The 18,563-nt window shown below is 32.5% G+C and overlaps 1 protein-coding gene across 4 annotated transcripts in view; it reads right to left on the bottom strand.

Annotated features, from left to right (window-relative positions):
* Nucleotides 1–18,563, bottom strand: part of LOC113068017 (ras-specific guanine nucleotide-releasing factor RalGPS1) — a 125,593-nt gene that overhangs the window by 87,088 nt on the left and 19,942 nt on the right. For all 4 annotated transcript variants that reach the window (XM_026240569.1, XM_026240572.1, XM_026240570.1 and 1 more), the window contains exons 3-5: nucleotides 12,938–13,042; nucleotides 11,437–11,487; nucleotides 3,499–3,582 (exon numbers count right to left, since the gene is read on the bottom strand). In XM_026240569.1, the coding sequence (XP_026096354.1) occupies nucleotides 3,499–3,582; nucleotides 11,437–11,487; nucleotides 12,938–13,042 (240 nt within the window). The remainder of the gene's footprint in view (nucleotides 1–3,498; nucleotides 3,583–11,436; nucleotides 11,488–12,937; nucleotides 13,043–18,563) is intronic.

The raw sequence follows: 18,563 nt of genomic DNA, 5'->3' as shown, positions 1-18,563 counted from the left end.
TGTAATGCAATACAATAAAATATAATAATAATAATAATAATAATAAATCCGGGGCTTGCTGTGTTTTTATGCAATCCAAATTTATTTATATTAATTGTGCATCCTTGATTTAGCAGTCAAAACTAGTCACCCTGATGTTACTAATATCCAATACTAATGACAGAGTTAGGGATTTGTTCAAATCCAAACCTAATATGAGCAACAGTAATGGTGATACTTGACTCATCACTAAAACTGCACACTCTCTAGTCTTTACAGGAACTATAGGGCTTGGGGTTGTTGGTTACAGCACATCAAACGACAGACATTGTTTAAAGCGAGACGCACTCTTGGGTGGCCAAGAAATGAGTCTCAAAGCCGCTCCATCTTTCCGAAGGTCTGGAAGCCAGCTCATCATGTTTGGCTTAATGATGTCATGAACCCAACGCCGTCAACAGCCAAGACAGAAGAAATTCTGTGAGACTGACTGAGGTGAGTTGCACACGCGAAGACCGTTTCAAACGGAAAATGTGCAGCAGGGAACTTGATGCTTTTATGTAATTTCCACACACAAATCTTCTCATTAAATGCGTGCCATAAAGCTAAAACGGTGTCAAGTGGGAAATGTTAATGTCTTCTTTGCACTTTTATAGCACTTTCACAAAACTGTGATTATGAAAAGTTGGTACACAACATCTAATAAGTTTTCTGATTTAAATCAAATTAATTCCAGGCTGAAACTTCATAAATAAGCAGAACTGTAAGCAGTACATTGAAACCGCAAATTTAGTTCAAATTAATTTATAGCCAAATGCTTCTAAATTATCTTGAAGACCAAACTTCCTTTTGGTTTTATAATTAATAGCTTCTTAAGTATTCTAAACCAACAGCATCACCGAGTTTGAATATCAAACATCATTTTAAATGTCAAAATTAATTCCATGAACAAAACGGATTCCTATGAGGCGTGAGAGTTGAGTTTTACTACTGGAGCTGAAGGCTGGGGAACTTGGAGACAGTTTTTGGAGAACAAAAAACCAGACAATTGCACATTAACACACACAAAAAAAGAGCCCATTGGAAGAAAAACTGTAAGAAAACATGGAAGTGAAGTTGATTTGTCACCCCAAGCTATAAGGTAAAATCGAAAATATCACAGTGCATTCAAAACAATACATTTAAACTAATAATTATTAAAGGAATAGTTCACCCAAAAATGAAATATCCTCTCCCTCAGTCCATTCTTCGTCAAATTTTGAGAAATATAGCATCACATCACTTTCTCATCAATGGATGCTCTGCAGTGAATGGGTGCCGTCAGAATGAGAGTCTAAACAGTAGCATACTGTGTTCTGATTGGTCAACTAACATAGTCAGGTGTGATTGGTTGTTCCGCACACACCTCCACGGTAAACTATGCGTTAGCATCTGTTTGGGGTGAATTATGTCTTTTTCCTCTCATCACGATGCAAACCGTAAAATAAAAAACTTGAACAGTCTGGCTGCTTTTTCTTCTGTGTGGGTGTATTCAAGCCGCGCGCTTCAGTTTGAATCTGAATAGCGCGTTCAGCGCGGGGGCGTGGTCACAATACATATAATGAAGGGAGACGTGAAAAACGGACATCGCGTAGTTTTCATATGGATTACTTTATCACAGAATATCTGTTCGGCAGCACTTGTTTAGTTTTAAAGTAGACATGTCAAGCTTTCTATAGATATCTCTCTCATGTCTCTTTGTTGAGTATTCACGGAGTTACACTTCATTTTAATGACGTGTTTGTACATGAAGATCATACGACGCTCGGGAGAAAACAGACACATAACTTCATAATCATACTTCGCGTTGTGATTCGGAGATGCTCGTTGTTCTAAATAAATTTGGTAATGAACCCTCTTTTATGGCCAAACGCTTTGAAAATCCCGCTGTACTCACCGAGATTAGAAAAGCAGTCATCAGTGAAATGTTGTGAACACAACAGAAGGGATTTGTTGTACTGCTCTGGTATTGTGGTGAAAATGAATTTTAGCCATTGGTTCTTCTGATCTTCATTCTTTGGCAGTGAAAATAAAACAAACAGTCTCCTCGACATGATGCTCTCACACCAACCAGAGCGTCTGTGTGGGGGGGTGGGGCAGGTCAGAGTTCAGTTTCTCCCAAGATGGCGGAGATTATTATGCAAAGTGTTCCTAGTGACGTACATAGAGATGGGCAAAAGATTTGAAATCTATAACGACTCGTTTCAGCGATTCAGAGTCGACTCCTTACTTTAGAAGCCAATAACTTTATAAATCGTGTAATTTTTGGTTTAATTACTTTGCACATTGTTTACACTGATGGACAGCTACATCATACACTGTAATACAGCTAATTTTTGATTTCCCATCTGTGTGGCTCTTTAAGCAAATTTTCATTTTGGGTGAACTATTCCTATAAGTGCAATGTGTTTTCGCTGTTGTTCAGGGTGGTAAATGATTTGTTAGAGCGAAAATGTAAGAATCATGGCAAAGAACATACGAAACAACAGGATGAATGTTGACTTAATGTAACAGCACAGCAACGCTTGGCCAACAATGCATCCCTGTTTTCCCTTAAACAGGATAAAGAGGTGGAAAAGTGGGACATCTGCCCGTGTGAGAGCTGTTAACAGTATTTCCAGCACCTATTAAGTCCCAAAGCTGCGGGTCATCAGGTTGATAATGGTTTTGTGGCACACTTCGCAGTCTGCTGGCATTATATCAGCTACATCCCAGCCAAAAACACACTGTATATCCACTTCACGTCTGGAAAACTAAATTAATTTAAAAATGATTAAGTGCGGCATTTCACTGAGATGACAGCTCGGATGAACCATACCTCCATCATATCAGTATCAGTCAAGATTAGGGTTGCAGAAACAGTGGAACATTTCCAGTAAATTTCAGATCTATTCTAGACATTCTGGAAACTTTCCAGGTTTTTTTTTAATATTCCAGGGATTGTGGGAAAGTTTCTGGAAATTTACCAGACATTTTCCACCCCTTTGCAACCCTACTCAAGATCAGTGTTAATTAAATGATCTGCTTCAGTCTGATACTGTGTCACAATTACAAGCTGATTTAATTGATTTGCTTTAATGATTTAATAGGGCTACACATTTATACATCTATACAAACACAATTTGATTTTGAAGCATATGCAATGCTAGATTGTAATATAATATAATATAATATAATATAATATAATATAATATAATATAATATAATATAATATAATATAGTATAATATAATATAATATAATAGGATTTTTTTGAATAATTTTTTATGTTGTGGTCAGAATTTTTTTTTTATTATTTGCGCACCACTAGTGGCAATATTAGAATAAATAATTGAATAAATAAAATAAAGATACAGAACTTAACACAAAATAAATGCAAATTAATAAAAAAAATAGTGCAATAAAATAAAAATATATTTAATTATAATTTAATAAATAAATAAAAACCCTTACCAATGAAAAAAAAAAAAGCCAATCATCTTACCTGGTTAAATCTCCGTGTGAAGGCAACAACATTAGGAGCCAAAATGTGTTTCTCCTTTTTGTTCCAGCCACAGCTAGCAAGCTCCTACAACACAACAGACACAAACAATCACAATTAAGACAGCAAATACAGTCAACAGACTTAATTTCAATGTTAATGTGTGAAGGTGTTTTTATGACTGTTGGGAATGACAAGCTCTAGCATTCAGAGCCTTTGACTGACAGCAGGCTTTAGAGGAAGCAGAATAATCTCACTGTGGAGCCCCGTTATTTAAACCAAGTGTAACTGAACCCTGTTTCAGTGATGATTTCATGTTCTTCCAGCTTTGTGGAAGATCTCAAGTTTCCTGGGTCAATCTAGAATTATGCAGATTATTTTTTCAACACTCACACCCCCCAAGTGAACTGGATGTGACAGACTTTCTGTGAGTTTACTACATTTGCAGCTTACCCACGAGTTCAGCTAAACTAATCTGTTCGCAATTATCCTCTATTTATACACTGTCACAAATGATTACTGACACTGCAAAAAAGACAATTAGAGAACGATCATCTGTCATTTTCCAGATGTCTCTCAAAGGTCCTATAGTTTTTAGTCAGGGTTGAAACTCATGACAATGGTCACTTATTTAGTCCTTTTAAAAGAAATTACATTTTTGGGGAAAAGGAATATTTTTATTTGACACTAGGTACATAACTATACTCAAGCAAACTGTACTTTCAACATAAATTAAGTAAATACATGTAAAAAAAAAAATTTATTAATAATAATAATAATATTAATAATATTAATATATATATATATAAAATTATTATTAATAATAATAATAATAATAATATTATATTATATATATATATATATATATATATATATATATATATATATATAATAAAATTGAAAATAAAAACAAGATAAGTCAATTAGAAAATACACCCACACACATAATATAATTGAACATCATTTTTGTCCTTCATTATCATCACATTAATAATTTCAATGACAATAAGCCATTCTTTAAGTAAGACAGTAAGGTTAATAAACTAATATGTAGATTTGGATTAATAATTAAAACCATGTGGAGTCACAGGTCTTTTCCAGTGACCAGATTTTATATTTCAGTACAAACAAAAGATGCTCCACGCAGGACTTGATGAAAAGACTTAAGCCTGCGCTGAATGAAATAAATAAACATTTGGAGACAAACGTAAGCTGTCTAATGAGAGACACATGCGCAATATGAAATATGTACAATCAAACCAGAACCTCTCATACTGAGGCTTTGCTGAAAATGTTACATTAATAAAATCTTCATGCAATTTCCTAAAACTCAATAAAACGTTTCATAACTGCTTGGGGGGGCTGGGGGTTGGCCAGAGTAAATATGGTTAAGTCTGAGATGAAGAGAGACAAAAACAAACACAAAAGGGTGTGATGAAGTGAAGGAGCCCTGGGCTCTGCAGGTGGCCATATGAGCTCACAGTGAACACTTGAAGAACACCCAACCAATCAAAAAGACGACATGTGAGAGGTCAAAGGTCGTGTTTTCACTTTCATTCCCAGAATGCCTGGCACTAAAGTGGACGCACGGCACTGTGGGTATTCTGAAAGGCCACAGTAGTCTCTCCTGTCCCCACATCAGTGCGCTCGAGGACATTTCAGTGTCCTTTACAGCTCACTAGACGAGGCACAAGCAGTTATAATCCAGTTCTACAATTAAATCATTTTTTGTTGAACAATACTATGAACCAGACTTAAACATGCCATTTTTTGCCCTAAATAGTTTATTTACTTAATCAGAATCATCAAACAAAATTCTAAATATAAAATTTATAAAATTATATAAATGCATTTATTTATAGAAGATAACTTGCATAAATTGTATAAAATCAAATTATTAATATAATAAATATGCTATATTCTTAAAAATGAAAGAAAACAATACTAAACATATGATGTTTAATTACAGTAATGCACATTTAAATAATTTAATTATATAACATAATACACCCAATTCTCATGATTATATAGTCATATTACAGTAACTCTAATTCTATATTATATAATTGTATATTTTTTATTTTATCATTATAGTATGTAGTAAGTTTCACATTTCAATATTTTATTCAGAAAACCACATAGATGACAGATCAAATGTTGAAACTGAGAAAATGCATCATTTTAAGGGGAAAATAAGTTGATTTTAAATTTCACAGCATCAACACATCTCAAAAAAGTTGGGACAAGGCCATGTTTACCACTGTGTGTCATCCCCTCTTCTTTTAATAACAGTCCACAAACATCTGGGGACTGAGGAGACAAGTTGATCAAGTTTAGGAATAGGAATGTGGTCTCATTCCTATCGAATACAGGCTTCTAGTTGCTCAACTGTCTTAGGTCTTCTTTGTCACATCGTCTTCTTTATGTTGTGTCAAATGTTTTCTCTGGGTGAAAGATCTGGACTGCAGGCTGGTCATTTCAGTATCCGGATCCTTCTTCTACACAGTCATGATGTTGTAATTGATGCAGTATGTGGTCTGGGATTGTCATGTGGAAAATACAAGGTCTTCCCTGAAAGAGACGACGTCTGGATGGGAGCATATGTTGTTCTAGAACTTGGATTTACCTTTCAGCATTGATGGTGCCTTTCCAGATGTGTACGGACTCATTTAACCCCATACCATCAGAGATGCAGGCTTCTGAACTGAGCGCTGATAACAACTTGGGTTGTCCTTGTCCTCTTTAGTCCAGATGACATGGTGTCCCAGTTTTCCAAAAATAACTTCAAATTTGGATTCATCTGACCACAGAACAGTTTTCCACTTAGCCACAGTCTTTGGATGATATTAGTCACTTTAGATGATGATGACTTCAAACTCCTTGCAATTTTTCTCTTAAAAAACTCCTTTCTGATATTGCTCCAGTATTTTTCACCGCAGCATTGGGGGAATTGGTGATCCTCTGCCCATCTTGACTTCTGATAGACACTGACACTCTGAGAGGCTCTATTTATACCCATTCATTTTCCCAATTGTCCTGATAAGTTGCAAATTGGTCCTCCAGCTGTTCCTTATAGAGTGTGTACATTTAACTTTTCCAGCCTCTTATTGCTACCTGTCCCAACTTTATTTTGGAATCGGGTTAGTATATATATTATTTTTAAGTACAATATTTATATTTTTGGAAAATATAGATATATATTTGCTTATAGGAGAACATTTCATTTAATTATTTATTACAAAACTAATACAATGCAAATGAACATTTTATAATAATAGCTTAAATTTGCATGTGAGAAATGTGTAGGTGAAGATTTGGTATCACTACTGATAACAGTTCAGAAGTCAAATAAAAAAAAAACAATAATAAAGCTTTGTTTGTACCACTATACTGACAGGTCATGATTTTCTGCAGAACAGACTGCAATTTTTTGTCACTAATGGCTAGTTTACTAAGACAAATTCATTATCTCAGATGGAAAGTGGCGACGGTTAAAGGTTGCGAGACGGTCAGACCTTACTTCAACTTCCTTTACAGCAGGAGCATTATTAGTGGAAGTTCATTTAGAGTCAGCCACAAACACCTACAGATTACACACTTCAGCCAAGACTTCACACACGAGGAGGCAGAGATGGCAAAACCAGACCCAGCTGGAGGTGGTTACCTCATTTCCTGTGCATCAGCGGGCAGTCTGCTTTCGGGAGGGTCAGAGGTCACGCTCCTCTGAGGGACGGAGTAAAAGTGTCAGGAAAGGAATTATTGGCCATTTCAAGCAGCTAACCCGGCGGCCGAATTCTGAACAATAGTCAAAACGAACATGATAACATTGAGTAACGTAACGAGAGTGAATTAATGCGCTACTAACTAACCCACCACAGCAGAATCTAGATAAACATGATGATTCACAGCGACGGAGAATAACATGCATCCAGTGGTTTCAGACATGACGGAAAGTTACTTCATTTTACACAACTCCTCCTTCCTGCCAAAACTGCTGTTTGGGTGTTTTTCCAGTGCTTTCTAAATCTAGCTTCCATTAAACAGATTAATGAACTCTAATGATAGCTAATAGACCACAAAAAATGCAGTAATCAAGAGGTTCTCGTAGAATTAAAAATGGAAAAACTGACAATCTAGTGCTTTTTTTGGACAAAGAGAGTTCACACTTTTATAGTAAAATAGTTAGTTAAATAGGTTCCTGGGTTATTAAAGTTAACTACAACCAAAAAAAAAAAAAAAAAACCCAAACATTTCCTTTACTATACAATAATAATAATAATAATAATAATAATAATAATAATAATAATAATAATAATATTATATAGCCAGTTGCCAGAGCAAGATTTCTTAGTTTTATTTAGTTTAACTTAAAGTTTTTTTTTAAGAAAGATTAAAACATTTCTAAAAAAAAAAAATAATAATTTTATTATGGCTTATTTTTAAATATTTTTAATAACATATTATTTACATTATTTTTACATTTCCAATCTTTAATAATTTGCAATCTTAAATAAAAATAATAATTTTAGTCTTTCCTTAAAATGTTTGTGAAACTTTTGACAAATACCAAACACCAATTTATGGAAATTATATATATATATATAAAATATTGCATAAAAAAAAGTTAAATGTTTTTTTTTCCATTTCATCTAAGAAGTATTGCTTCAAAACCAGCAAAGGGTCTAAGGCTGGTTTAAGATTTTTCAACAAGGGCATTATGAGCGAACAATGAATCACCATTGCGCAAATGATTCCCCCATAGACTTTCATTTCAGTCAACACATTGTATTGATTTTACAAACTGAGTTACACATCATAATCCAGAACATTCTATTCACTTTAAAGCCTGAATGCATTAAACACACAATTGCTGAACGAAACTAATGAAAGCTTGAATCTGTGTCCGCTGACAGACAGATGAAAGCTGGAGTGAGTCGGTTTACAAACTCTCTGCTAGGCTTCATAATTCTCCGCTATTCAAGAGAGAAATGACGAAGCGCGTTTATGTTTAGCTATAAACACAGCGCTGAGGTAATCAGCCTCAGTTCATTAGTTTGACTCCAGATGTAGATGACTGACCTCAGCAAACACATCCAGTCAAATCCACACAACTATAGCTCACTCGTATCTATTATACTCTATATTCAACACATATACTGTATACACATGCACGTCACATATTACAGCCTGTACAATGCCGTAAAGAAAAACAATTTCTCTTGCACACTTTCAAACACCCAAAAGCCTGAACATCTCAAAATGTGAGTACGAACACAAACACACAGAGAGAAGCAGACATTACAGCATCTCTTTCCAAAAAGAAAAAAAGATTTCACATGTGCAAGATCTTCTGATGCGTCACGTCATCCTGTGTGTTCCCTCGGCGTATAGAGAAGTGCAGTATTTATGCAATAAAGCAATAATTTAACCATGTAAAGCCTGACAAACTATGGAAGCCCATTTCCGCCACTAAATTAAAAATGAAACAAGGTAATTGTGACTTTTTCATCTCAAAATTCGGACTTTTTTTCTAAATTCAAAAAAAAAAAAAAAAAAAAAAAAAAAAGAAGTCAGAATTGCCAGAAAGATAATGTCAGCATTGCAAGATATGAACTCCCAGTTGTGTGATAAAATGTCACTATTACCTTGTTTTTATTCAGTGGCAGAAACAGGCTTCCATATATATATATAAAAAAAACAGTAAAATGTTATATTACGTTAAATGGAGAACACATGATTCAAAGAAATCATATGGCAATAGAGTGCACTTTAGTGTGACTGGAAATGTGACCAATCATCATCTGGTACAATGATGTAACTAGTCATGACTGCTTCCCGAACACGATTGGTCACGTCGCTATCATTTGTACCACGCTAGTTCAACAATATAAGGCAGCTGTTAATGACATCACACACAGTGGAAAACTTCTACTATTTAACTGATTCGGGATCTCTAAGATGCTGCTGTACTGAACGTGGCACCTCATGACTCATTTACTTTTTTTTTGTTCCCTGTAATGTTTTTGCAATGTTCGCACAAACTATGATTTCGAGAAACAGATGCATTGAACTTTGTTGGTAATGACGGAACTTAGTTAGCTAACAATGCTTTTAGAAAACGCAACCAAGGTTTGAAAGAGAAAAGAAAATAAAATAAAAAAAAAAAGGTAGCATACATATATTTTTTGTTGAGTATTATTTGATCATTTTTAGAAAAATCATTAAAACGTGAGTATAATCTATCAGGCTTTGAGGAACATTTATTTGTTCATCTCTCAATCAATCATCATTGTTTTGAATAGTACTGAACTGAAAAGGAGCAAACATATGTAATTTGGGGCAAATGCTAATACTGATATGGCACAAAAATAATTTGAAATCTATTGATGTTAATAAATGAGATCTTTATAATACTACAGCAGACTGCTTTTATAAAATGCATAGAAATATCAGTTTTCGCTCCATATCTCCTAATAATGTGTCTTAGTAATCCAATATTTATATGCATAGTTTATGATCAAACCAATACAATGATGATTGAGAGATTCCTCAAAAGCCTGATGATCATATTTGAACGTGACTTTTCTAAAAGATGATGTATGGACAATCAATACTTCAGTCCAATATTGAAACATCATCTTGAAAATATTACTAACATTATCAAAGCTATTCTTATGTTTACTTTATAAAATCAGTAAAGATTTGAAAATAAAAATAGACATGAAGCATGAGCTTCTACTAAAAGCCCTTTTATTTGCTAAAATGTATAAGCGATCAATCTGAGGACAGAAGGGATGTAGTAGATTGTGAAAAGTTGGATTTTCAGCTGGTTTTGATCAGGTTTATCATTTAGAAGCAGTGGAAATTTGCATATCAAATGATTCAGCTTAACCCTATAAAGCCTGCTGTATGTCTAGGATTTTACAGACAACACTAAACAGTTAAAAGCATTGCATGTACAGCAGTGCTTCATAACTAGCCTGAAATGAGCGTTAGTGAAAGGGGAGCTGGTCAAACTAATGAAAGCGGGTCACAGGTGGTCTCATCCATCAAGCGCTGTAAGCCAGCGGCATGTTTTCCAACAGTTTTTCATTACGGCGGCAAAGATAATCAACTGATACCGAAATGTTATTCTCTTCCCCAAACAGTTTATAAACATCACCAATGAAAAACTGCTAAATTAAAAGAATATTCTAACAGTCTGGCAAAGTGTGCTCGTCCACTGCGGTGCAAACGACGGTCTAAACACACGCTCGGGTGTGTATTTTACCGGCCGCTGTTCCTCAATCAAAACAATGGCTGTTAGATATTAACCCTAGGATCAAGATAGTATCATAAATAAAGAAGTACAGTAGGTGTACACATGCATTACATTATTAACACGGTGGGAAATGCAACATTTTCAGCAAAGGCACGCTCCTCTCATTTGGGACAGTGAGGTAATCATGTGCATACAATGTTTATGTCGTCTGCATTACAATGTTATTCTTAAATGGATAAAAGTGCGATTATAAAGTATAAAGAAGCTATAAATATTACAATAATGCAATGTACTGTAATTTAGTGTTTCTGGAAATGTGACCAATCGTCATCCAGGACTGAAACCAAAACTAAACCAAACTAAACTATAAATAAATAAATAAATACCAACTTGTGAAATAAATTGTTTAAAGTAAATAAATAATATTCTTAGAGACCAAAATAAATAAATAAATACATAACCCCTTTTTTTATTAATTAACATTTAAAAATTTACAAAATGTGACAAATTATCATCACACATGATGTGCTAATCTGTTAATGTGTTAATGTGACCAATCATCATCCGGAACTAAATTAATCAAATTAAATAAAAATAGCTTTAAATGCAACAGTGTAATGATATGAAGTGTTTTCTCTAGTCTGCATGGTATCTGGTTTTAAAAATGACCTCTGTCTTACCTCTGGCTGTATGGCTTTAAACACAGGGGCGTCCATCAGGGTTATTTGGCTCTGAGAAACACAGACAAAAATAAAATCACATTTTCGTCACAAAGAGAGTCAGCAATCACAGCCATGAGCTCATTTTCCAGCACTGAGTTACGAGGTACATTATGGGAATGGACAAAATGAATGAAAACAATTCATCATAAAAATCACCACAAGGAGGCAACTCGGTTCCACAGGGTCCTTCAAAGTTCCTTAGATGTCTAAATAAGACCTTGATGCAAGTGAATTATGGGTAACAGACTCTCTCGAATCCCACGATCAGGCCAACTCACAGGAAACAGTCCTATTTTAAATCACCACCAGCATTCGGTAAATTATTCTCAGACGTTATTAAGCATCATAAATCATCAGCTCTGTTCCAAATCCTAGTGAGCTGCCTACCTAGACAGCATTATAAGGCGTCATTAGGCCAATCCAGATGCAAAGACTGTTCCGAAAAGTAGGAACATTATGGAATGGACATCTCTATTTAAGGCAGCATCATGCGTCTTTTGTTGATTTAAATATTACAAATGTATTTATATAGCACACTTTAAAGTGCAATATAAGGAAAAGTATTGATTTTAATTATATATAACAATTAAAAAAGAATTCTTAATTAGATTTTTTTCAACCATAATATAGTCAAACATATACAAACATACATACATACATATATGTGTGTATGGTTTCTGATTCTTCAGCTGAAAAAAAGAATATACAGTATATAAATATAGACAACATATAATATATACAATATTAAAATATTAAAATGTATTAAAAAATAAGAAAAGAGAGGAATATATACATTTTATTTTTTATTATTATTATTATTATTATTATTATTATTATTATTATTATATGAAATAATAATAAAATAATTTTATAATATTTCTGCTGCTCCTGCTTAAAAAAAAATAAAATAAAAAAAACCTTCCTAACAGGTTAATTTGTCTCCGCTTCATACAAAAAAAGGAAAATATAAAAAGAAAATAAAAAGAGTAAAGAAAATGTATAAAGAAAAGCCTAGCCCATCTAAACTGGTTCATTGGCATTAAACTTGTCTTTACTCGTTTTAACCAACTGCCCTAAACCCTTATAAAACCATCTGACAGAGCGAGAGTTCAGCTAAGACTGGTTAATACATGTTCCCTTAGCAGCATCAAACTCCATAGAGCACAACAGTGAGTGATGACGTGTTCAACAGCCTTTGTTCCACAAGTATTTTCCCTTTCACTGCCGCCACAGGGATGTTGTGTGAGATGGCGCTCACTATCCAGAGCTTGTCAGTCAGGATGCTGATCGCTCGGTTTGGACTGGAGCAATTGTTTCCAAACGGAAAACTCCCGAATGACCAGGACTGCTCTAAATAAGACTGCATCATTACAGGACAAGACAAACGACATAAAATCAAAGGCCATCTCTGTTTTCCATCAGAGAACGCATCAATTTTGACGATGACAGTTTTACTCACTGCAAACTCCTCTGGCGTCACTTTGAGCACATCAAAAACGACAGCATCGTAGCTCTTCGCATAGTCAGCACTGGGGCCGTCCACAGACACAGAGCTGTCACTTCCCTGAATATGAGAAAGCAGAGATATGAATATACCAACATGTCAAGTATGAAATATTACACATGCTCATAAATGCAAGAACAATTAGAGAGAAAAGAGGGAGGGATGCGAACAATGATCTAATTAAAGAATCAAAATTGACCACATTTACTGTCCTCCTAAATGTTCCTGCACTTATTGTGGTGGCTGGGGTTCAATTTGTGAAAATGAGTTTATATTATCTCTCATTTATTTTGGTGTGGCTCTCATGTATTGAACATCAGCCACAGCTTAACCAATCATTTAAAAATGTCAGCTCAGTTCTTTCCATTGGAAAGCAAAGTTGTCGGGTTAGCGTGAGGTTTTTGATGGCAGACATGGTATATGTTTCTCACGGGGATGACTGCCAGTGAAGGAAAAAACATGAAAACATTCCTGGATCTCGATTGAAACAATCTTTGATCTGATGATAACAGTATCTGCATGAGGACATGTCTGTGAGTGTATGGGCGTATGTCTTTTATGCATTGGATGTGTAAATGTCCAAAAATAAACTAAAAAAGACCTGGGCCTGAGTACTGTGGTATTACCATAAAACTGCACAATGGAAAACCGAGGTTTGGACACGAACATGGATTTTATTAGTCTTTAAAATTAGTTACAGAATCTGTTCAGTCAATCAATGAATGACAAAAAATATGACAGCGTTTTAGTGCCACACTGAAAAAAAAAAAAAATTAAGATGACGAGATTAAAGTCATAATACTACGAGAATAAAGTCAAAATATTTCAAGAATAAAGTCGTAATACTGCGAGAATAAAGTCAAAAAGTTACAAGAATAAAGTCGTAATACTAAAAGAATAAAGTCGTAATAGTACGAGAATAAAGTCAAAATATTTCAAGAATAAAGTCGTAATACTACGAGAATAAAGTCTAAATGTTTAGAGAATAAAGTCGTAAAACTACGAGAATAAAGTCAAAATGTTTAGAGAATAAAGTCGTAATACTACAAGAATAAAGTCTAAATGTTTAGAGAATAAAGTCGTAATACTACAAGAATAAAGTCAAAATGTTTCGAGAATAAAGTCGTAATACTACAAGAATAAAGTCGTAATAGTACGAGAATAAAGTCAAAATGTTTAGAGAATAAAGTCGTAATACTACGAGAATAAAGTCAAAATGTTTAGAGAATAAAGTCGTAATACTACAAGAATAAAGTCTAAATGTTTAGAGAATAAAGTCGTAATACTACAAGAATAAAGTCTAAATGTTTCGAGAATAAAGTCGTAATACTACAAGAATAAAGTCGTAATAGTACGAGAATAAAGTCTAAATGTTTCGAGAATAAAGTCGTAATACTACGAGAATAAAGTCAAAATGTTTAGAGAATAAAGTCGTAATACTACAAGAATAAAGTTAAAATGTTTAGAGAATAAAGTCGTAATACTACAAGAATAAAGTCTAAATGTTTAGAGAATAAAGTCGTAATACTACAAGAATAAAGTCTAAATGTTTAGAGAATAAAGTCGTAATACTACAAGAATAAAGTCAAAATGTTTAGAGAATAAAGTCGTAATACTACGAGAATAAAGTCGAAATGTTTCGAGAATAAAGTCGTAATACTACAAGAATAAAGTCGTAATAGTACGAGAATAAAGTCTAAATGTTTCGAGAATAAAGTCATAATACTACGAGAATAAAGTCAAAAAGTTACAAGAATAAAGTCGTAATACTAAAAGAATAAAGTCATAATACTACGAGAATAAAGTCAAAAAGTTACAAGAATAAAGCCGTAATACTAAAAGAATAAAGTCGTAATACTACGAGAATAAAGTCAAAATATTTCAAGAAGTCAAAATACTACGAGAATAAAGTCAAAAAGTTACAAGAATAAAGCCGTAATACTAAAAGAATAAAGTCGTAATACTACGAGAATAAAGTCAAAATATTTCAAGAATAAAGTCGTAATACTACGAGAATAAAGTCAAAAAGTTACAAGAATAAAGTCGTAATACTAAAAGAATAAAGTCGTAATACTACAAGAATAAAGTCGTAATAGTACGAGAATAAAGTCTAAATGTTTCGAGAATAAAGTCATAATACTACGAGAATAAAGTCAAAAAGTTACAAGAATAAAGTCGTAATACTAAAAGAATAAAGTCGTAATACTACGAGAATAAAGTCAAAAAGTTACAAGAATAAAGTCGTAATACTAAAAGAATAAAGTCGTAATACTATGAGAATAAAGTCAAAATATTTCAAGAAGTCAAAATACTACGAGAATAAAGTCAAAAAGTTACAAGAATAAAGCCGTAATACTAAAAGAATAAAGTCGTAATACTACGAGAATAAAGTCAAAATATTTCAAGAATAAAGTCGTAATACTACCAGAATAAAGTCAAAAAGATACAAGAATAAAGTCGTAATACTAAAAGAATAAAGTCGTAATACTACGAGAATAAAGTCAAAATAATTCAAGAATAAAGTCGTAATACTACGAGAATAAAGTCTAAATGTTTAGAGAATAAAGTCGTAATACTACGAGAATAAAGTCAAAATGTTTAGAGAATAAAGTCGTAATACTACAAGAATAAAGTCAAAATGTTTAGAGAATAAAGTCGTAATACTACGAGAATAAAGTCGTAATACTACGAGAATAAAGTCGAAATGTTTCGAGAATAAAGTCGTAATACTACGAGAATAAAGTCTAAATGTTTAGAGAATAAAGTCGTAATACTACAAGAATAAAGTCAAAATGTTTAGAGAATAAAGTCGTAATACTACGAGAATAAAGTCAAAATGTTTAGAGAATAAAGTCGTAATACTACAAAAATAAAGTCAAAATGTTTAGAGAATAAAGTCAAAATGTTTAAAGAAAAAAGTCGTAATACTACAAGAATAAAGTCGTAATAGTACGAGAATAAAGTCTAAATGTTTCGAGAATAAAGTTGTAATATGACGAGAATAAAGTCTAAATGTTTCGAGAATAAAGTCGTAATACCACGAGAATAAAGTCAAAATGTTTTGAGAATAAAGTCGTAATACTACGAGAATAAAGTCAAAATACATGAGAATAAAGTCGAAATGTTTAGAGAATAAAGTCGTAATACTACAAGAATAAAGTCAAAATGTTTTGAGAATAAAGTCAAAATGTTTAGAGAATAAAGTCGTAATACTACAAGAATAAAGTCGTAATACTACGAGAATAAAGTCTAAATGTTTCGAGAATAAAGTCGTAATACTACGAGAATAAAGTCAAAATGTTTAGAGAATAAAGTTGTAATATGACGAGAATAAAGTCGAAATGTTTCGAGAATAAAGTCGTAATACCACGAGAATAAAGTCAAAATGTTTTGAGAATAAAGTCGTAATACCACGAGAATAAAGTCAAAATGTTTTGAGAATAAAGTCGTAATACTACGAGAATAAAGTCAAAATACATGAGAATAAAGTCGAAATGTTTAGAGAATAAAGTCGTAATACTACAAGAATAAAGTCAAAATGTTTTGAGAATAAAGTCAAAATGTTTAGAGAATAAAGTCGTAATACTACGAGAATAAAGTCGTAATACTACGAGAATAATTTGAAATATTTTGAGAATAAAGTCGTAATACTTTGAGAATAAAGTCATAATACTACGAGAATAAAGTCAAAATATTTCAAGAATAAAGTCATAATACTACGAGAATAAAGTCGAAATGTTTAGAGAATAAAGTCGTAATACTACAAGAATAAAGTCAAAATGTTTTGAGAATAAAGTCAAAATGTTTAGAGAATAAAGTCGTAATACTACGAGAATAAAGTCTAAATGTTTCGAGAATAAAGTCGTAATACTACGAGAATAAAGTCAAAATGTTTAGAGAATAAAGTCGTAATACTACAAAAATAAAGTCAAAATGTTTAGAGAATAAAGTCAAAATGTTTAGAGAATAAAGTCGTAATACTACAAGAATAAAGTCAAAATGTTTTGAGAATAAAGTCTAAATGTTTCGAGAATAAAGTCGTAATACTACGAGAATAAAGTCAAAATGTTTCGAGAATAAAGTCGTAATACTACGAGAATAAAGTCTAAATGTTTCGAGAATAAAGTCGTAATACTACGAGAATAAAGTCAAAATGTTTAGAGAATAAAGTTGTAATATGACGAGAATATAGTCTAAATGTTTCGAGAATAAAGTCGTAATACTACAAGAATAAAGTCGTAATAGTACGAGAATAAAGTCTAAATGTTTCGAGAATAAAGTCGTAATACTACGAGAATAAAGTCAAAATGTTTCGAGAATAAAGTCGTAATACTACGAGAATAAAGTGTAAATGTTTCGAGAATAAAGTCGTAATACTACGAGAAAAAAGTCAAAATGTTTAGAGAATAAAGTTGTAATATGACGAGAATATAGTCTAAATGTTTCGAGAATAAAGTCGTAATACCACGAGAATAAAGTCAAAATGTTTTGAGAATAAAGTCGTAATACTACGAGAATAAAGTCAAAATACATGAGAATAAAGTCGAAATGTTTAGAGAATAAAGTCGTAATACTACAAGAATAAAGTCAAAATGTTTTGAGAATAAAGTCAAAATGTTTAGAGAATAAAGTCGTAATACTACGAGAATAAAGTTTAAATGTTTCGAGAATAAAGTCGTAATACTACGAGAATAAAGTCAAAATGTTTAGAGAATAAAGTTGTAATATGACGAGAATAAAGTCTAAATGTTTCGAGAATAAAGTCGTAATACCACGAGAATAAAGTCAAAATGTTTTGAGAATAAAGTCGTAATACTACGAGAATAAAGTCAAAATACATGAGAATAAAGTCGAAATGTTTAGAGAATAAAGTCGTAATACTACAAGAATAAAGTCAAAATGTTTCGAGAATAAAGTCAAAATGTTTAGAGAATAAAGTCGTAATACTACGAGAATAGTCTAAATGTTTCGAGAATAAAGTCAAAATGTTTAGAGAATAAAGTTGTAATATGACGAGAATAAAGTCTAAATGTTTCGAGAATAAAGTCGTAATACTACAAGAATAAAGTCAAAATGTTTAGAGAATAAAGTTGTAATATGACGAGAATATAGTCTAAATGTTTCGAGAATAAAGTCGTAATACTACAAGAATAAAGTCGTAATAGTACGAGAATAAAGTCTAAATGTTTCGAGAATAAAGTCGTAATACTACGAGAATAAAGTCAAAATGTTTTGAGAATAAAGTCAAAATGTTTAGAGAATAAAGTCGTAATACTACGAGAATAAAGTCGTAATACTACGAGAATAATTTGAAATATTTTGAGAATAAAGTCGTAATACTTTGAGAATAAAGTCATAATACTACGAGAATAAAGTCAAAATATTTCAAGAATAAAGTCGTAATACCACGAGAATAAAGTCAAAATGTTTTGAGAATAAAGTCGTAATACCACGAGAATAAAGTCAAAATGTTTTGAGAATAAAGTCGTAATACTACGAGAATAAAGTCAAAATACATGAGAATAAAGTCGAAATGTTTAGAGAATAAAGTCGTAATACTACAAGAATAAAGTCAAAATGT

This window comes from Carassius auratus, linkage group LG30F, assembly GCF_003368295.1.
Source record: "Carassius auratus strain Wakin linkage group LG30F, ASM336829v1, whole genome shotgun sequence".
NCBI lineage: Eukaryota > Metazoa > Chordata > Actinopteri > Cypriniformes > Cyprinidae > Carassius > Carassius auratus.
This window is presented reverse-complemented; position numbering and strand designations above follow the sequence as displayed.